Source organism: Cynoglossus semilaevis, chromosome 18 (genome assembly GCF_000523025.1).
Source record: "Cynoglossus semilaevis isolate Cse_v1.0 chromosome 18, Cse_v1.0, whole genome shotgun sequence".
Lineage (NCBI taxonomy): Eukaryota > Metazoa > Chordata > Actinopteri > Pleuronectiformes > Cynoglossidae > Cynoglossus > Cynoglossus semilaevis.
The window spans coordinates 2,398,445-2,418,934 of NC_024324.1; the positions used below are offsets into that span (position 1 = coordinate 2,398,445).

Here is a 20,490-nt window from a genome sequence, read left to right on the forward strand (position 1 = left end):
AAGCCACAAATGTGAAGAACTATTGATTCCTGGAACTGTTGACGATGTTGTTATAATATCATTATTTATGTGGTAAATAATCAGTGATTATTTAAAAGTTCTAAATTGAATATTTTCATAAATCGAATTTATTTAAAATATATATATATATTTTCTAAGGATTTCAGTTTTGGGATGCGGTGGACTTCCCTGGTGCAGGAACTCACTCAGTTTGCAGATCCAGCTGACTAGGATCCACAGAGCCACCAGGTACGGCACGGACACATGGTGCCACTTCCAGGTGACAATAGGAAGAGTGGTGATGGAAGCAGCTCCGTGTCCACCACCGCTGTCCCCGTGACCAGTGTCTCCGCTGGTGTCATTACCGACGTCTCCAGTCGTGTCATGACCGGTGTCCACACTCGCACTCCTCTGCTCCTCACTGGCCAGACTCAGACCTCTGGATGTCGTCAGGATGAAGGACAAGAAAAGTACAAATGTCCAGGTGGTTGCCATTTTTAGAGAATTTTTCTTCAGGAAAAATCAGGAAACCCCCGGCCTCGACCGCTCAGGTGGTTTTAACTCATCTCTCCGTGTCTCCTCTGTTCCAATCTCTTACTTTTTTCAACTTCCTCCACATCTTTACCTGCTCTGACAATGACACCCCTCTCCTCCCTCTTTCCTCCCTCCCTCACCCCTGCCTCCTCCCTCCTCCACTCTCTTCTCAGTCTAGGATTCTTAGGATTTGACCTAAGATGAAGCCCAGTCCTTGTCACCTCCCACTCTGTAGCCAGACTGTCCTGTCTGACTGCTTTACTCAATCTTCACGCTCCTCATATTTTCTTTATAAAAAAAAAAATCCCAGGATTCCACTTTGATGTATTTTTTCTCTTTTTCCTTCATGAAACACCTTTAATCACTTTGATGTATTTTTTCTCTTTTTCCCTCATGAAACACCTTTAATTGATTGATTAATTAAACTGATTTCACAATGTTTAAACCTTACACTTCTGTGCAGTGGTGACTTAGTGGTTAAGGATGCAGACCTGGGTCTGGAAGGTTTCAGGTTCAAGTCCCCCAGCTGTTACCACTGAGGTGCTCTGAGCCTGGCACCGTCCCCACACACTGCCCACTGTTCACTTTGTGTGATGGGAATTTTTGCCAACATTTACGTATTCAAGTGCTAACTTTTAGCTATTTTCGGCCAATCTTTAGCACTCAGACATTCATGCTTTGCGTCAGGAGAAAATGTAAGGCAGAAAAGGGGAGTCGAAGCTCAGAAGACGCTTGTGAAACGTATGGAGTTTGGGTGGTTACTCAATCACTTCACAGTAAATGACCATACATTTGTTCCACTGTTTTTCTTCCGTCATTCCTGACCTATCAGCTTCACCAGGAGTGTATGTCACTACGTCCAGATATGTACAGCACAGCACAGTGGCCATTGACTAACACAGTGAATTTCAGCTGTAGAGATTGTCCTGTTCACCCACTCCTGGTCGCACAGTCGGAACGTCAGGCAAAAACTGAAGACAGTTTTGTTGTTTGTTTTTTTTATTCTTTCCCGAGAAATTCATGCAGTGCTAAGCATTCCATATCCTGGTATGAAAGATGAGCTCCTTTAGTCGGTCAGTGTCTGAACTGCCCTCGAGACACTCAAGGAAAACATTAAAATGGATGATACCGCAGTGTCACAGATAGAAAATGGATAAAGTCAAGTATAAATGACCAGGATGGTCAAATAAATTACCTGTATCTCGGGGACACAAAGACAGTTTGACCCATTTGTCCCCCCTCCATCCCACCTCACCCCCACCTCTCTAAACATCCAGGCACGCAGCACAACAAAACCGTGTTGAGCCTTCATTGCCTCCATACACAGGTGTTTATGTGACAGGAACAGGTAAATGAACCCTAGTTTGGACACACAGTTCTTTCTCCACGCACTTGTTGGTTCCTGGTTTTCTCCAGGGTTCACAAACAGTTTAGTTTCAACATTTAAACTGATACTTCAGCTTTTATTCTTGTTGACGATAAAACATTTTTAACAAACTCTTCTTTCTAAAACATCATAATTTTTTTTCAGTATTTTTTACCATCTCAAATTTCTCTGAAAGAAAGGGGAAAAAATTGATAATTCCTTTGTTTGAAAATACAAGGAAATAATTGAATGAAGAAGAGAGTCACATGAGGACTGTAAAAAGATAATTCAGTTTTTTTCCTTTTATTATATCACATTTTTTTAAAATGTGACTTAGTAAAAATACTAACTCTAAGGTATCAGTTACAAGGAACACAACATCTTTAGGTCACAGTGAAAAGGTATCAGTTACAAGGAACACAACACCCATCTTTTTTTCTTTTCTTTCCTCATTCAAATTTTCCCCATTTTGTCATATTTATATATTTTTTTATATTTATACTTAGTACTTAGAACAATAGTCTAATTGATCTGAGAAGCCTTTCTGTTTTTATGTATTTTTCTTCTTCTTCTTCTTCCTCTTTCTCTGTTCTAAAGCTAAGTTAAGCAGAGATTCTGTATTGTTTTCTAAAAATCCTGAAATTAAAGTAAGATTTTTTTTCTGTCTGCTGAAAGAATAGTCCAAATCCTAGCTTATGTAGAGAAAATCACAATTTTGACATAACAGTATAAGAAGTCTGGGGAAAAAGGTCAAAAACCAAGTCATGTCATGAAACCTGTAGTTTATATTGATTTTGACAATTTAGGGTTTTCACAATTGTGACTTTTCAGTTGTCTTTTCTTTTAAAGTTGACATTGAAATCAAGATTCTCAAATATATATGTATGCATATATATGTATATTTACATATTCACATCACAGTAACTGATATTCTATCATGTTTGACTGAGGTGATACTAACACCACAGCACTTAAAAAGAGCCTTTGTTTTAAGGACGCGGCAGTATTTTTCCTTGCTGCCGAATGTAACTGTTGAGGAAAAGATAGTTTGTGTTTATGGTATCGAGTTACAGAAGAACGGATGTTAAATGACCAGCATGCTGCGGGAAAGATGTGTTGGGGTTTGGGAGCTCAAGGAAGTAACACAGAAATGTTGATTCAACATGAGTCGACTTTGTTGACCTTTACTGAGTGAACTCTATTGATATTACTTCACTGACGTAACAACTGAAGTTGGCACTTTATAAAATAACTTCACAGATTCAGCTTACAAAGCATATGGGATTTAAATATGTACATGTGTTTATATGGATACATGGACGAGTGGAGTAGATGGAAGGGGCAGTGTAGCCATTTTGGTGCCATAAGTGTCAACACTCTCTGTTTTATTTACTTTACTTATTATTAATTTTCACTCACTCTCCAGAAGTGGAAAGCTAAAACACACATATAAGAATCCCAGTATTCGGAAACATCAACAGATACTTCATGTATCCTGTTAAAGAGAGAATATTACATTTGTAAGATTGTTTTTTTCCGTTTAAGCTAATAAGCTAACGTAGTATACTTTTAGCCACTTGTTGCCGGGAGCGCGCACACGGGCTCGTGCACTGGTCACGTGACGTAGGTAGTGCGTGGGTACGCGGACAGCCACACATGACAGAGGTAGAAGATGCGGGTGGCAGAGGCAGAAAGTAAGTGTATTTTAAATAAAGTCATACATTCCACATTTACAAATAAAACGATGACGGACGAGGGTATTATTATAGTTATCAACGCCGCTCAGACGAGTCGTGACGAATATGAAACCACGTCACTGTGTTTGACGTGTAAATAAACCGGAAGCAACAGGGTGTGTTGACAGTAAACTCCTTAAACTTTATTTCAAAGCCAAAGTTGTTAGCGTATATGGAGGTAGGTAGCTCGGGTTAGCTTAGCATTCGGATATGGGGATTTAAGAAGGATTTAATGAGGATTTATTACGCCGTATAGAGGAATGAACGCCGACTGAGCTGATACTGTAAAGAATACTGTAAAGTGATAGTGACAGTGACACGGGCTCAAATTACGTTTCTGTCAAAGACTTTTATTTTGGTAAATCGTGACAAATAGACCAACTACAAAAAATATTGATTATTAATTTCAAAATAATACAATTGAAAAAATAGATGCTAAATGACAATCAAATGCTAACACTAACCCTACTTTTATTTATTTTTTTAAAGTCATACACCATCGCCTGCATAGAAAATAAAAGATAAAAGGAGAGAGTGGAAATTAAAGTCACATTATAAATACCAATAACTAATTAATGTGCCTAGCAAAAAAAAAAAAAATCAAACACTTATGTTCAAACACTAAAAGAGAATTGTTGTATTTTTTTTTACCAATAATACCTTTTCTAAAGGTCACCCATTACTGCACATGCTGCCCTGCTGTGACTACATGCTGCTCTCCACACGTGTTTAAGATATGATTACAAATGCGATGCAACATTAACCAACAAATTCATGTCCTAAAACTAAATTCTGCATCGACTGTATCGTCTTTCTTTGTGAAAAGTGTGAAGTAAGGTCAGTTTTTACCAGGAAGGTTTAAAATGAGGCTGTGGCATTTTTATTATATTTTTTATATATTTTTCTTCCTGGTCTTGGGCTTAATTCATACTCATATAATCAAAGCTAGGTTAAATTAGTTGTGTTTTAAATCAAAAGAGTGACTAAACTGACCTATTGCTGTTTATCAGCAGAACCAAAATACCGGCCCATTAAAAACACAAAGTGGGAAAAAAAAAAAAACAAACAATCAAGTGTGTGTCAGAAGTGGAATAAAGCCGACAGTGTCTGTAGCATTGGCACACACTAGCTCAGTGTCCTGGTTTTACTTTCCACTGCAGGCTACAGCTGCTGAGGACACTGTAGAGATCATCCTTCATTACATATCCTGATACCCATAATGCACTGGTGTCAGCTGTCAGTATTTAAACTTAGGACTAGAAATAAGACCCCTCCTCCCTCAAGAGACAATAGATGTTTTTATAACGTGTTTGTAGTTCTCAACACAGCATTTCTATTTGTCAAAAAAAATAAACAATAAAAAAAAATCACCAGGAGTGCAAAGGTCAAACTCTTCTCCTCAGGACTGAACACATTATGTCATATTCTTTAGAAACTGCCTTGTTTTTTGTGCTTTTTTGTTTATTTGTTTGTTCCGCAGTCAGAGAAAAGAAAAAAATCATTTTAAATCAATCTGGTAATCAATGTGTTTTGGTTGTGATTCAAGTCTTCCATTGAATCTCCTGGTTTCACCTTTCAGTCTGTGATTTTATTAAATGTCAATTTTGTTGTTGTTTATCACGTCGTCTGTTCCCACAATTGGATTAAATTTATGTCAAACGTCCTCAGAGTTAATGTCCACAGAGTACATGACTTCTGTCATCATCAGGCCAATCAGGGAACTTCCACCTCTGACCAAGTGATAACAAATCACTCAATGGTTCGTCCTGTTGCAGTATATATGGTGTGTTTACCTTCAGGCTGTTTGTTGTCTCCACACCCGACATCACATGTCTGCTGTGTCAGTAGCTACGCAGATAAATGCAGATAAAACGCAGCCTGAGAAAAAAAAAAAAGTCAACTGTTTGCTTTTTTTAAACAGTTGTCGTCTTCTTTTTTTCCTCGCAGTCTCGGATATGGATTACCAGCAAGTGTTCGAAGCCCTGGACAACGTGTGCGAGGAAAACATCGCAGCTTTTTGCGGGACGTCGGATTTGCCGTACGGCACCGTTGCTCAGCGCCTGGTGACGTGTTGGAGACGGATCCAGGAACACGGCCGAGCTCTGGAGCCTGTGGTCGGCAGCCTGGTTGTCGTTTACCACCACTACGACTTTGACCCACAGACGCCAGGGAATGGATATCGAACCCTGGTCAAGGTATGGATGGATGTTTTTGAACTCTTCTTAACTCTTTGCTCATATGTTTATTGTATTTAAGGGTTTATTAGCAGGAATAAAACACGAGCCGTATGTTTGTTTTCTATACAAGTAAAAAACTTTTCCATAGGCTCGGATTTTGCTTTAAGAGACAGCTGTCTGTGTCCATATGATATTAATGAATTCTAAAAGAACTTGTTTGGAAAATTATTGATCAGTCCTCAAGTCATTTGGTCCTTAAAATGTCAGAAAAAGGCCATAAATTGTCCAAAAAGTCTAACTAAAAACATCCTTGATTATCTAAGCTAGGAGTAAAAAAATAAATAAAATTCAATAAAATAGGAATCATAATTTGTCTATATTTTAAATTTTAGCTTTCACACAAAAAAGAACAGAATCATTTGAGCTGTACTTGACAACACAGTCTCTGATTAGTTGCCCTTAGTTGAGTAATCGTGTTTATAAAATGACCTTTTCCTGCTCAACAGCAAGAATCCACTTCTTACTCAGCGGCACACCTGAATACTCTGAAAGCCTGTGGATGTGCGGAACACTTCTAGAGAAATGCATTCTGGGAACATCACGACTCAGAAATGTGTTCATGTTTGCAGGTCCTGCAGGCGTGCCTTCTGCACATCATTCAAAAGGGCCGTTACATCGCCGCCAACTACAACGGTGCCTTCTTCAGGGCTGACCACAACACCACCGAGATTGAGGCGTACTGCAACGCCCTCTGTCAGCTGCGCGCCCTGATCTACCTCGCCCAGCGGCTCCTCAACGACAACGAGCACGGTCAGCTGTTCTCCCAGCAGAACGGGGACCTGAGCCGCAGGTTTGTGCAGGAGTACAGCTCCATGCACAAGGCCTGTTTTTTCGGACGCTGTCTGGGATTCCAGGTCAGTCAACGTGGTGCTGTGACTCAGGTGCATGATGGGTATTTTCTTGATTGTCATACATGATTTGTCATTCCTTTCACAGTTCTCTCCTTCTCTTCGTCCATTTCTGCAAAGTGTCGTCATCAGCATGATTTCATACGGAGAGTCGTACGGTAAACAACAGTCTGGTCTGGGTGAGCAGGTGTCTATTTCCTCCTCTTCATGTCCAGGAATGAGTTTATGGTTTTTTTTTAAGTTTAAAAATGTTTCTGTTTTCAGGCACTGCAGCCCTTTCTCTCCTCACTTCAGGAAAGTACGTCATTGATCCAGAGTTGAGAGGAATTGAGTTTGAACGTATCACCCAGAACCTGGATTTACAGTTCTGGAAGTCCTTCTGGAACCTGACAGAGTCCGGCCTTATAACAGTAGGCACGGTCAAATACACCTGTGTTCACTGCACTGTTACTGAGAGGTCTCCTCGACCTCCTCCTCCGTAAACCCTCCTGCTTCTCTCTCTCTCTCCCTCTCTCTCTGTCCAGGGATTTAACCGAATCACTTCTAATGCAGTGCAGCTGAACTTCACCATGACGGTGCCTCCCGTCTTTCTACGCCTTCCTCTGGCTTCAGACAACACTTTAACGGTCACTGTATCACCACCGCTAGCCCACTGGGGCCCCGGGCCTGTGCACATGCGTCTGATCTCTTACGTGCTTCGTGAAGGGCAGGTGAGCAGCCTTCAGTTCTGTGAGCAGATGTTCTGAATTAAATGTACCGGTCTCATCCTGTTTGACCCCTGACTCTGCAGGATAGTCAAGAACTGATGTCCCTCTCCCGGTCAGAGCCGCCTCCCATCACCGCAGCTCACCTCCCCTGGGTACAGAAGCAACCGCCCTCCCCACGGCTGATTATCCACTTCCACGGTGGGGGTTTTGTAGCCCAGACATCTAAATCCCATGAGGTACAGTAACAGGAAGGTGTTGTTACAGTAAACCACATGTATGAGAACGTACTGATTTGCTTTGATTTTGTTTGTTTGTTTCTCAGACTTATCTTCGTAACTGGTCCAAGGAGCTGAACGTTCCGGTTCTCTCCGTTGATTACTCTCTGTCACCCGAGGCACCGTATCCCAGAGCTCTGGAGGAGTGTTTTTATGCTTACTGCTGGGCTCTCAACAACTGCCACCTGCTGGGTGAATGATGGCGCTGACGCCCATTTACACTTCAGATATTATTACAAGCGAGTTCACCTTTTTATCTAGGACCATGAAGGCATCACTGCCTCCAAATTGTCAGTGTGGCTGTTTTGAGGTATTAATGAATAATTAAACTTATCAGGAAACACACACATACATACAAAGACATATATATATGTTCCCCAGATGTTGGTTTTTTTGGAAATAGTGCAAAGGAAAATGTTGGGCATCGGTATGAAAAATGAAACTGACTCCAGCAGAGAACGCCGATGAGTTTAGCACTGAAACCTGTTTGGTTTTATCTTCCAGGCTCCACAGCAGAGTATGTGTGTCTGGCGGGAGACAGCGCAGGAGGAAACCTCTGCATCACCGTCTCCATGAAAGCCATGTCCCACGGAATCCGGGTGCCCGACGGCATCATGGCCGCCTACCCCGCAACCCTGCTCACCACTGACGCCTCGCCCTCACGCCTGCTGACGCTCATCGACCCACTCTTGCCTCTGGGTGTTCTTGCAAAGTGCCTCAACGCCTACGCAGGTGTGTGTGTGTGTGTGTGTGTGTGTGTGCCCCACTTCCCACATCCTACCGCAGAACTGATCTGTTCCAACAACTGATGGACTGTGGGAATTATTGACGATCAGGAACTCTCGCTTTATTTTGCCTTATTTGTTCTATGGTCGTGTTGTTGTTCCTCCTGACCTCTGCCTTGATGTCACTTCCAGGGGCGGAGTCACAGACACTGCAGCCTGCAGTGACCAGCAACAGCGTGAGCGCTCTGAGCAGAGACACGGCGGTGCTGCTCAGCGACCTCACCCAGGGAGCGTCCAACTGGATCCAGTCCCTTCTGGAGCCGGTGTTGAACACGGGCGCAGCTCGCTCCCACTCCTCACAGCAGAGGAGTCCCCCCACCCACAGCAGTAAAGCCAGACGGACACTAACTCACACCTCCGCAGCGCACTCTCCGTGTTACGTGGATTACCCACAAGGCTTTGAGCCCCTGCGCTCAGAGTGTTTGGCTTTTGTTCGCCCGACCTCTTCCCCCATCATTAGGAACCCATTTGTGTCACCTGTGTTGGCGTCAAACAACCTGCTGAGAGGACTGCCCCCCGTCTACATCGTGGTGAGTCAGAAACACAAAGGAATTCTCTGAAGGCTTTTATTTTGAAAGAAGCTGAAAGTGGATGATTTTGGATTTTAATTTTTTTTCTGTTAATTTCTTTGCTTTTTGTAAAAGATTAAAAAACAGTAAATAACAACGGAACAGCAACTTAGAGTTCTTGAGTTTTTTTCAAAACTATTTTTATTGGATAACAAATAAAAAACATAATGCAACAGAATAAGATATTATCAACATAACAGTAAAAAAAATCAAAGAAAGAAAAACTTAATCTAAAAGTTCTCGAAAAAAAACACAGAAACATCTTTACGCATGTCCTTTCTCAGTGTTCACAGTATTCCCTGGTTTCTCCCTCTGTTTCCACAGGCCTCCGCTCTGGACGCCTTGCTGGACGACTCTGTGACCTTTGCCAAGAAACTGCGAGACATGGGTCAGCCTGTGAGTCTGACGGTGGTCGAGGACCTTCCTCATGGCTTCCTCAATCTGTCGCCGCTCACCAAAGAAACCGAGGAAGCTGCCGAAATATGCGTGGCACGAATAAGAGAGATTTTTGAGCAGGGGAAACCCAAGTCTGCTCTTGGAAGATGAGCAAATATCAAAGTGACTTGTATTTGAATCTACCGATATGGTAGAGCGAGAGGGATGTAATAAGTCAGGGTGATTTATGAAGGTGAACCAAACACTGTACACCATGACAGAGCTCATGGAAGCACTGCAGCTGAACGCGTACTGTACCACATCCTCTGTCGGCAACAAAGTCGAAGAGAATTACTAACTTTGAACACGTCATATTGTTCTTTGAGCACAGTAGTCCACTATTTGCCAATGCAGACCACATGTTAAAAAGCCTTTTGTTTCTTAACTGGCTTATAATATCATTACAAGTGCTCTGCAACTTGAAGCAGTTTCACACGAGACACTAAAGTGTGTCTTAGCTTAGTTTTTATAAACTAGCTAAGTCCTAGGTCAGCACTAGGTTTGTCCTTTTTTTCAGTGACAACATTGGCAACTGACTCATGTTGCACTGTACTTGCAATTATATTTTGTATGAACTAAGACACTCAGGCTGGAGTTTCACACAGAGGAAAAACTCTGTTATTTTTAGACTGGATGTTCTCACTGACAATTCACTTTTACCTTGTTGTCTTAAAAACAGCAGAGATTCTCATATACCTCTCTTCTACAACACTAAATACAATGTTCTACTAAAGTATTCTAATACTGACAATGTAGTTGCACAACATGCACAAGTGAAACCTAAAACAACCCATGTGTTAAACAAAGTTCTTAATTTTTCTGTATGTTTATTTTTAAATAATCACTCTGAGAGAAAACACATTTTATCATGTAATCTGGTTATTATTGCATCATTTGCTTACCTAAAGAGTTGCTTTAGGACATTTTTGTTTATTACACATTTACAGTACATTTACACTGAGGCCTTTATGTTGTATAAACATATGATATGTGGATGTGGCTTGTTTTCTAGTAAATTAATGTAATTTAATTTCCCATTGTTAATACATGACCGTTTATTTAAAGTCTTAATTAAAACAAAAACAAATTATTGTTGTGTTGTGCAAGCTTATTACCTCGTTGTAGGATTTTCTATAATGAATATACATAACTTATTCACGTATGCATTCTTAGTCGCAGAATCTGTCAATTTAATTTAATATTGCTACCAAATGTGACGGCAGGGGGCAGTAGCGAGTTGCCGCGTCATTGTGATAAACCTGAGATACAGAGCCGACGAAGAGAGAACGGAGAAGAAAAGGAAGAAGGCGACCATGTTGATTGAAAGAAAAAAAAGAAACACAATAGTAGCGATTTTGTCTTATGTTAAATTCCACATTTAACTCGACCCACACAGAAAGCATCCAGTTTCCCGCGCAGTGGTTACCGCTTGCTAAGCACCACACAACCTAAGGTATGTTTACAGTGACTCTGAAACTTCCGGTATCAAGCAAAAGAAAAATCAAGTTCGCTGACGTTTGTGCTAAATTAGCCTCGAGGCTAGCGGTCCTGCTAACAGTGCTACACAGCATCGTGTTAGTGATTATTTTACAAATTATTTTTAAAGCCGATATTTAGGGTTAAGGGTGAACGCTCTATTTTTGGTGGTTTCATTACCAACCCCAACCTTTTTAAAATGTGAACTTGTGATATAAATCAGTGAAGCCGCTAGATGGCTTAAAGCTAAAGCTAATGACTTTTAACGTTAGCCTGGAGAAGCTAACCTCGCATTTCTTCGTTTAGTTAAGTTTCAAATTAATTAATAAATATAGCACCTACACGCTTATATGACATTATTTTTATATTTTGTATACGACTTGTGGAAAAACAGAAACAGGACCAAGTTTACATTTGTGAAAATGACAAAGTCAAAGAAGCGCACTTGTTTTGGGAAAAATGTCCTGTCGTTATTTGTCTAAAGTTTGGCTTGAAGTCTGCCGGAGACAGTTATATTTATTAATCAGTCACTCGAGAACGTTTTGCTCCTGACATGTTCTACACAAGTACGTTAGCACGCAGTTATCTTTAGCGAATATACCTTTACCGTTTAATTCCACAAAGCACACGACTGTTAGCAGCACAGGAGAACGGTATTTGTCCTTAGTTTAAATTTTCCAACATTGTGCTCAAACGCGGCGGCACATATTTCAAGTGACCGCTAACGATCAGTAGAAAACAGTTGACTCCATTGGTTGCCGATTTGCTAAATAGAACAGGTGGTTGCAGAGTTTCAAACGTTTGCAACACAAAACCACAGTAGGTTGTTGTTTAATCTGCTTTTTTTTTACTTAAATCAATCGATCCACTCTTTAGTTGTGCCCCATATAAATTTACCTCTGATAATTACTTGAATCCACAAACCAAATACAAATTAGTCAAGGAAAAGAGAAGATACTGCCAGAAACGCATTGCAGCAAAAGTCAAAGTAGTTAATCAACCAATTTGGCAGTGAATTAGTTAAACTTATTGAATTTGGCAGATATGAAACAAACAGGAAATTGCAGGTGCATCGTCTACAAAATATTCTTAGTAAAAAAAAAGCTTCCTGTGGCTGTCTTCTGCTTTTTCAACTATTAACTTTAAGTTGGCTGCTGTGAATTCTTTTCCTTATTTGTTAAATCATGGTCATTTTAGAATTTTTATATCCAATTTATTCCAGGTAAAAGTTTGAGTCATTGGTGGGCTTTGAGGACGCGGTGGGTTGATCACGGCCACGCTGGCACGTCGTAATCCGACCTGTAGGTTTGGAGTAACCAGGGAGAGAAGGTCAAACACCTGGATCAGGAAGGAATCTCGGAGCGAGGACTCAGCAGAGGTGGAAAGCTGTTTGGCTTTGGACTAGAAAACCTCTGTGTGACTTATACTTTCAGGAACTTCTTTTTCCACACGCTGAGCAACATACACTCACAGTGGGAATAAACCAAGAGCATTAGAAACTGTATGATTTTTGGGGAAAGACTTGTACAAAGTTGGACAACCATTTTTCAACGACAGGGAACATTGAGCAATTCTGATGGACTCAAATTGAAAACAGGAAGTACTGTCTGATTCGCAAACCGAAGTTTAAGTATTGAACTCAGATTATACTGAAGAAACTATTCCCCAAGTTCAGATTGCCTTAGTTGTTCTGTTTCAGGACTTGAATCACTTTGACACTTGTTCACATATAATTTTTCTATATCGTGAACAAGTATATTCATGCATATTAATGCAAAATTCTCTTCGTTTTGAAGAGCTCTTGTGTAAACTTTTTTTCGGACTTTTGTCGTACGTCAGTCACTCTGTTGTTTAAGGGGGACCGAACTGCACGTACTTGTGTATATGTAAATACCATTGAGCAACTTCTGCTGTCAAAGATTTGGACTTAAACCAGAAATAGAGAATATTGTTTTGTTAATGCTTTATTAAACTTTTTTACTTTTGAAGAGAATTTTTTAAGAAGAAACCTAAGAGTCAAAAATCTAATAACTTTAGAAGAATTAAACAAAACAAAACACCCAGCTGAGAAAATATGGCAACTGCCAGAACAGAAAATGTTGGCACAATGGTCATGGGACTGAACAAGCAAAATGGCCAACTCAGAGGACAGACCAAACCAGCTTCAGTTCAGCCAGCACCGATGACTCAAGCTAAAGCTATGGGTGTTCCAGCAAAAGTGGGCGGCGCCCCTCAAGACGGGGGAGGCATCAAGTTTGGAGACGATTGGAAAAAGAGCCTCAAGCTTCCTCCCAAAGACAACAGGGTCAAAACCTCAGTGAGTCTATTGTTGTATTGATTGGTTGTTTAATCACGTTGCTGGCTGACAAATGCAGATTTACAGTCGTCCTGACCACTCTGTGTTACCCTAGGATGTCACATCAACTAAAGGGAATGAATTTGAGGATTACTGCCTCAAACGAGAACTCCTCATGGGCATCTTTGAAATGGGCTGGGAGAAACCATCACCCATCCAGGTATGTTCTTTACTTGTCCAGACTTTAAGAAAACAAAGTTTAATGACATGAAATGATCCTAAAGAGAAGGGTCTTGGTTTTTTCTAGGAGGAGAGCATTCCCATCGCCCTGTCCGGACGGGATATTCTGGCCCGTGCTAAAAATGGAACCGGAAAAAGTGGAGCTTATCTCATCCCACTGCTGGAGAGGATAGACCTGAAAAAGGACTACATACAGGGTGAGACTAAAGTGCCTAAAACCTAGAACCTGTGTTTGAAGTGGTAATTTAAATAATTAATTAATGCTATGAACATTATATTACATTTAGCAGGTGCTTTTATTCAAAGAAAAAGTACAGTTATAGTCATAGTAGGTCATAGAATAAGAAGAAAAGTGTCAAGAATATGTCACCTGAATTCTGACAAATCTAAAAATAAATAAAATCTGTTTGTAATTCCCCAGCTCTTGTCATGGTGCCCACTCGTGAGCTGGCGCTGCAAGTGAGTCAAATCTGTATCCAGATCAGCAAACACCTGGGAGGAGTTAAAGTCATGGCAACCACCGGGGGCACTAATCTTCGAGATGACATCATGCGCCTGGATGAGACTGGTGAGAACCGTGTGGTGACACGTCATCATGTCTAACTCGGTGGACATCACAGATTTCTTTTGACCTCAGACATTTTTTATCTTCTAGAATTTCATGTGACTTTGAGAATTACTTTTTTTAAACTGGACATAATTTCCAGCTCATCTTGCAGTGATGTGAGATTCAACGCTTCTATAAAATCCCCGTCTGTCCCTTGTGTTTTTTAGTGCACGTGGTCATTGCCACCCCTGGCAGGATCCTGGATTTGATTAAGAAGGGAGTGGCAAAAGTGGATCGAGTCCAGATGATGGTGATGGATGAGGTAAACACGAGCCGCTTTGTTTCCCTTTATTTGTCTAGGAGACTCGCAGAACTTCTTTCTGACCGTGTGGTGTTCTGCCTCCGCAGGCGGATAAGCTGCTGTCTCAGGACTTTGTGGTGCTCATCGAGGACATCATCAGCTTTCTGGCCAAGAACAGACAAATTCTGCTCTACTCTGCAACCTTCCCCATCAGTGTGCAAAAGTTCATGGTGAGTGGTTGGCCGGAGGCCTGTGCATCTCAGCCCCCCTCCCGTCCCCAAACCTAATCCTGGTGGCACTCTGCCACCTGGCACTGCAGTGTCCGCAGGCTGAGCTGTTCTAACACTGTTCCCAGATCTGTGTTGGTCTGTAGCAAACATGTCCTGTGTGGTTTTATCCGCTCAGCACAGGATTCAAGTGTGAGGAAATGCTTTTGCCTTTTTAGTTTAGTTATTTTCTTTCTTTTTTTTTCTCCAGTGTGTAGTGAAAATGTTTTGTTGCTGGCTCTGGTTTGTAACAAAAAGAAAGAAAGAGAAAAAAACGAACGATGAAGGTTCTGTTCATGTTCTAAAGCTGCCAACTCTGTGTTTTAGAGCAAACACCTGCAGAAACCCTACGAGATCAACCTGATGGAGGAGCTGACGCTGAAGGGCATCACTCAGTACTACGCCTACGTCACCGAGAGGCAAAAAGTTCACTGCCTCAACACACTCTTCTCCAGGGTAACGCATCGTAAAAGCTTCGTCCAAAAAGTTTTTGTTTTTGGAATCGACCAAACGGTGGATGTGAGGTCTTTAACTTCTTTATTTTTATTTTTTTTCTTCCACCCACAGCTTCAGATCAACCAGTCCATCATCTTCTGTAACTCCACACAGCGGGTGGAGCTGTTGGCCAAGAAGATCACTCAGCTGGGTTACTCCTGCTTCTACATCCACGCTAAGATGATGCAGGTGAGACATAACTTGTTTTACACTTCATTTTTTACATTTATTGGCAAATATTTGTATCTAACGTGTTAAGTGAGTTTTAAATCGTTTTATCTGTGTATCTACGTGTAAGAATTTTTTTTATTTTTCCCCAGCATCAGTACCTTGTTTAAACATTTGCTCAGGAACTGATTTCTTCAGTTCTTTGTATTGAGTGTCTCCCAGTTTAATCTGACTTCAAATGTTTTGTCTTATTTGTCGCCCCCTGTTGGTGTCACTCCACATCCTGAGTTCCCTGGTTCAAACTCTCGCTCTGTTTTGCAGGAATACAGGAACCGTGTGTTCCACGACTTCAGAAATGGACTGTGCAGAAACCTGGTGTGCACAGGTGAGTCCCACTTCTGTGCAGCACCACCTAGAGGTGAACCGTCGATGCTGACAAACTGACAAACCTCTGTTCCTTCCTGTAGATCTGTTCACCAGAGGCATAGACATCCAGGCCGTCAACGTTGTCATCAACTTCGACTTCCCCAAGAACGCAGAGACTTACCTCCATCGTATTGGAAGATCAGGTTTGTCCTGGACAATCCACAGAATTTAACAAGAAAATCAAATCAACGTCTTACCCCAGCGGTTCTCACCCTTTGTACCTCACCCTTATCTCACCCTCAGGGAGGTTTGGTCACCTGGGCCTGGCCATCAATCTGATCACGTCAGAAGATCGATTCAACCTGAAGGCCATCGAAGACCAGCTGGTGACCGACATCAAGCCCATTCCCGGCAGCATTGACAAGAGCCTGTACGTGGCCGAGTTCCACACCTCCAGCGGTGACTGCGAGGTGGAGGAGGTGGAGGAGAAGGCAGGACTCCAACAGGACAGCTCCTAAATATTTGTAAGATTTTATTTTACAGCTCCTAAATATTTGTAAGATTTTATATATATATTTTTTTTTTATAGATGTATATATTCAGTTATTTCTATTTTTACAAACTCTTAAGAGTACGAGTACTTTCTCTGACCGGTGCACAGCTGGTAGTAGTGAAAACCCATTACTGAGTACGGCTGTGTGTATCTGGGAATACCATCTGTGTCCTGTACAGAAGACAACGATATGATTTATTGCATTATTGTGCTACTGTAGCCATGACAATCTACTGATTGTAACCATGACAATCCTTTTTTTTTATTGACAGGTATTTGAATGTATGGTTATTAGTTTATGTCTGATCCTGAGTTCTGCCTCTTCCTTCAGGACAGGATGAAGACACCGGGCTTTTGCACGAACATCTGTGCCAGCACACAAACCTGAGGCAACTCTTCAGTTCCACGTTTCCTTCTCCTTTTCACAGCCTGACCTCAGGATGTAACAGTCGACTTTATTTTCATCTACTGCCTATTCTTTTTCTTTCTTTTTTTTTTGTTCACTTTAAGTGAGGGGAAAGTTCCACTTTGTTCTGCACCAGACTTCTGCTTTAGAATATTTGTTTCTTGATTTTGTTTTGTTTTTTGAGGTCCACAGATGAGCGTCAGAGCTGCGTTCAACCGCCTTTCTTTTGTGAAAACGTGTTCATTCTCCTCAGCACCAGGATCAGCCTGTTGTTTTTCCTTTAACGCTAACAACGTTGCGTTCACACCAGCCGTCGTTCTCTCCACTCAAACACTGCTGTTCGTCACTTAAGTGCCTTAAACCCACTCACGTCTGCACTCGTCTTCTTTACGATTTCCTCTTCTTTTTTTTTTTTCTTTTTCACTGTCACGCAGCAGAGCTCGAGCACAAAACAACGATGACCTGAGTACTGATTTTTTTTTTTTTTTTTAACATCACATTATGCAAAGTGGGGGGGAGCGAGAAAAAAAAAAACCTCCACACGTGAAATCACGGCCGAGACTTAACTGAATGTGAGCGTTGATTTTTCTAAATGTGAACGTTGCAATAGGAAAAAAAAAGGCAGCTTTATTTAAAATACTGCGTGACTGTTTAATTCTTCTTTTCACCTGGATGGAGGAAGCAGACGACAGACTCCGTTAAGAAAACGCTGCCATCTGCTGTTACTTTACTGGAGAGCGTGGCACATTTACCTGTTCATTAAGAAGATTAAGGGGTTTTTTTTGTTTTTAAACACTTTTGGCTGAAGAACACTGTTGAAACCCAGTGTTGCTGGAGGAATCATGGGAGTTTAGGACGCTTGAAGGCAGCTCTGATATGGGTTTTTTTTCTTCTCAGCTCACAAATAATTTGGCTCTAAAGCTGAGAGATGTTTTTAATGTTTGGTGCAAAACTTCAGTTTGAACTTTCCCCCACCTTTAATTTTCTTTCTTAATTTCCATCTTTGTCTCTGGTTTAAAAAAAAAAAGAAAGAAAATCAGCTGAGGTAAAAACCGTCTCTGAAGCCCGGTCATCATGACAGAAGTAGAAGAAGTTGGTGAATGTAATGTGTTGCCAATGTTAAAAAAAAAAAGAAAAAATGAAAAAAAAAAAAGAAACAAAAATCCCTGCAGCCCAGTGTTTTGATGCCAAGCTCTCATTGTTCAGCAGCTGTCGCAGCGATTCCTTTGTTAAAAGAAACCGTGTTTAAAAAAAAAAAGCATTGGTTTCATCAATCATGTTTACCTTTAATTGGACTTAAACGTGAAAATGAAAGCAGTGATATTATGTTTGAGTAATTTTGCCCCAATGTGAGTTTTTTTATTTTGAAAGCGATGGCTTTTTTTTTTTTTTTTAAGCAAAATTGTAGCATCTTTGAACAGGCAGCTGTGAAGCGTTTTGTCCTCCCCTCACAGAGAGTCCTTGGTTTCTTTTTTCAAAAATTTTTTTTTTTTTTTGGAAAACAGTTTTGCTTTCTAATAATGTATTTTTGACTCTGCGAGGCTTTAAGCACTGCGTGAATGCTGGAGGGATGAAATATGTTTGTTGCGATTTACAGAAGCCACTTTTTTTGTTGTTTTTTGTTTTTTTACTCCCACCTTTCCCCCCTGGTACTTTAACAACGACAGCTTTGATTTCAATTTTTTTTCCCTGAACTTTCCCCCCCAGTGTCCTGTTTGATTCAGGTTTAGACTGACGTGCGTTCAGTTTAATAGAAGGGAGATTTCTGGAGAGCGACGTTAGCGCTGTGATCTTCTCGACCGTCGTCGTCTCAGAGTCGATCACAGTGCCGCGGTCGGCCTCCAGCAGCTCCGCCCCCTCCGTCTCCTAATCTTTATACGAGGTGATGTGAATCATTTTTTGGCGTCGGCAGAAAATGATCATAGATTCATCGTTTACACTTGTCATTTACAGCTGAAAAACAAACTGAGAGAGAGAAAAAAAGAAAAGAAAAATACTTTGCTTCATAAGAGGAGGAGATGCTTTATTTTTGTTTCCCCCGGTTTTTGAGCGATTTTCAGGATTTACCTTGAAGCAAAACCAAAAAAGTGAGAGAGAGAGAGTGTGTGTGTTTGTGTGTGGGAATGTGTCTGTTCTGAGCCCGTTGTGTGAGTGCTTGTCATCGGTCTGTGATGGATGGATGGTTATGGTCACATGCAGCTTCAATATGAACTGACAATAAGAACAGCAGTTTCAGTCTGGGGTGGGGGGGGGGGGGTGGGAGGGTCTGTTGTCATTTAATTTGAATTCCATTCTGTTCATTGGCTGCATGTGAGCCTAACAATACAATGTCAGGGTCTTTTTATGTTTCTCTTGGCTGTGTGTGTGTGTGTGTGTTAGTGAATGGTTGAAGGATGTTCCCATCACGGTCCATCATGATCTTTCTTCCGATTACTGTCCGACACCGAGTCCTTATCCGATAATGGTTTGACTTCCTGGTTGAAAAGAGTTGATCCAATGTACGGTGAGGCTCCGCGCTGACGGAGCAGAAATCACTAAAGATTCCCAAATGTAAGAAAAAAATCCTTTTTCAAAAACCAATATCTATTTGGACATGCAGTGTAGCCGACAGGTGACTTGACCGAAATACTCACAGACAAATGATGGAGAAGTTGAGGTCATTATATGACACTTTGGCGGTTGTTGAGGTGAAGCCCTCTGATTGGTTGAACATCAGGACTTCCCTGCTTTTGTTCCGCTGTCTGTTTGGTTCTAATTGTCTAATTGTCTCCCCCCCCAAAAATTGCTATGTGACAACAAACATGTCAACAGTGGTGTGGTCAAAGCTGTGGTCACTCACTGCAGTCATGATGTGGAGACGTTGATGGGATCATCTGTGAATGAGTTCATTTTTGTTTTCTGTGTGTGTGTGTATGTGTGTGCACTCTGACCTGTCAGGTCTGTAGTGATGGGAGTGGGGCTGGGGTGGGGGCGGGAGAGGGGGGTTGGAAAAAAAAAAAGAAATGGGAGGGAGTCGGGGCAGGAGGGGGGGGGGGTTCAGGAACAAAGTCACTGTTTGGGCTTTTCTGCTTCAGCCTCTGCACATTCTTTATTGGCAAAATTCGTTAACACATTAACGGCCTAATTAACAATTACCACCTGCACAACTAATTTGAATGTGTTGGACGTCTAAATTTGCTGCACTACAAAAAATTTGGCAAAAAAAAAAAAAAAACAATTTTGGAAAAAGTCAACAGCAGTCGCCTTCACAGTGATGATGTGACTTTGAATTGGCTCTGGAACAGTAGCTCAGGATTTTGACAGTATTTCTGTACAACAGGGTTAGATGGAGGAGGTCAGGGCAGGGTCACGGATTTGATCCAACAACTCTTCAATTGGGCCGAAGAAAAATTAGGAAGAAAAAAAATGTTGGTACTGAAATTAAGCTGTTCTCTGATGTCATTTGTCAGAAGACTCGGAATTTGTTGTAACCGCAAAAATGTTTGTCTGAAATGTCACAAAAAGTATGAAGTACTATTGTGAAGTACTCTGCCCCCTACTGTTGTAACAATGGAATACATGCAGGAGCTAAGAATTGAATAAATTGAGCAGAATCTACACTGTCTAAGGATTCTTTATTTTTCACTTTTTATTTTTACAAATTGTGGTGTGTTACATCATAGAGTGGAAACCTGTTAATAATCAAGTGTGGAATTTCTTTTACAGCTTTAACCTTTGGAGAATACACTTTTAACAGTTGGAAAAAGACATTAAAATTTTTATTATTTGTCATTTAAAATGCAGAGGAACATTTCCAGGTTACTTTTGTTGAGTCTTATAAATATGTTACTTCACTACACTTGGAAAAATATCAAAAACTGCATTACATCTGGCAATTTTTTATA

The 20,490-nt window shown here is 41.1% G+C and overlaps 2 protein-coding genes across 4 annotated transcripts; both read left to right on the forward strand.

Moving 5' to 3' along the window:
• The first annotated feature begins 3,479 nt into the window (after positions 1 to 3,479).
• Positions 3,480 to 10,580, forward strand: lipea (lipase, hormone-sensitive a). 2 transcript variants are annotated; one of them, XM_008331080.3, is made up of 11 exons: positions 3,480 to 3,594; positions 5,584 to 5,831; positions 6,443 to 6,727; positions 6,810 to 6,900; positions 6,986 to 7,131; positions 7,246 to 7,431; positions 7,512 to 7,664; positions 7,751 to 7,895; positions 8,208 to 8,435; positions 8,621 to 9,018; positions 9,382 to 10,580. In XM_008331080.3, the coding sequence occupies exons 1-11, from the start codon at positions 3,573 to 3,575 to the stop codon at positions 9,601 to 9,603; spliced, it is 2,124 nt and encodes a 707-aa protein (XP_008329302.1). In that variant the 5' UTR covers positions 3,480 to 3,572; the 3' UTR covers positions 9,604 to 10,580. The 2 variants fall into 2 exon arrangements, with proteins under 2 accessions (XP_008329302.1, XP_016896426.1); XM_017040937.2 differs by lacking the exon at positions 3,480 to 3,594 and adding an exon at positions 4,248 to 4,473.
• Positions 10,581 to 10,744: 164 nt separating this feature from the next.
• Positions 10,745 to 20,203, forward strand: ddx61 (DEAD (Asp-Glu-Ala-Asp) box helicase 61). 2 transcript variants are annotated; one of them, XM_008331079.3, is made up of 13 exons: positions 10,745 to 10,945; positions 12,191 to 13,285; positions 13,380 to 13,484; positions 13,572 to 13,701; positions 13,926 to 14,072; positions 14,279 to 14,373; positions 14,460 to 14,582; positions 14,946 to 15,074; positions 15,186 to 15,302; positions 15,603 to 15,666; positions 15,749 to 15,850; positions 15,951 to 16,171; positions 16,537 to 20,203. In XM_008331079.3, the coding sequence occupies exons 2-12, from the start codon at positions 13,043 to 13,045 to the stop codon at positions 16,163 to 16,165; spliced, it is 1,470 nt and encodes a 489-aa protein (XP_008329301.1). In that variant the 5' UTR covers positions 10,745 to 10,945; positions 12,191 to 13,042; the 3' UTR covers positions 16,166 to 16,171; positions 16,537 to 20,203. The 2 variants fall into 2 exon arrangements, with proteins under 2 accessions (XP_008329301.1, XP_008329300.1); XM_008331078.3 differs by having other exon boundaries at positions 10,747 to 10,945; positions 16,532 to 20,203.
• Positions 20,204 to 20,490: the final 287 nt, after the last annotated feature.

Coding starts and splice junctions, on each gene's coding strand:
- lipea (XM_008331080.3), top strand. CDS start 3,573: ATGCGGGTGGCAGAGGCAGAAA. Junction 7,132..7,245: donor CAGAGTCCGGCCTTATAACA/GTAGGCACGGTC, acceptor CTCTCTGTCCAG/GGATTTAACCGAATCACTTC. Junction 9,019..9,381: donor TGCCCCCCGTCTACATCGTG/GTGAGTCAGAAA, acceptor CTGTTTCCACAG/GCCTCCGCTCTGGACGCCTT.
- ddx61 (XM_008331079.3), top strand. CDS start 13,043: ATGGCAACTGCCAGAACAGAAAATGTTGGCACAATGGTCATGGGACTG. Junction 14,583..14,945: donor TCAGTGTGCAAAAGTTCATG/GTGAGTGGTTGG, acceptor TCTGTGTTTTAG/AGCAAACACCTGCAGAAACC. Junction 15,667..15,748: donor CAGAAACCTGGTGTGCACAG/GTGAGTCCCACT, acceptor TCCTTCCTGTAG/ATCTGTTCACCAGAGGCATA.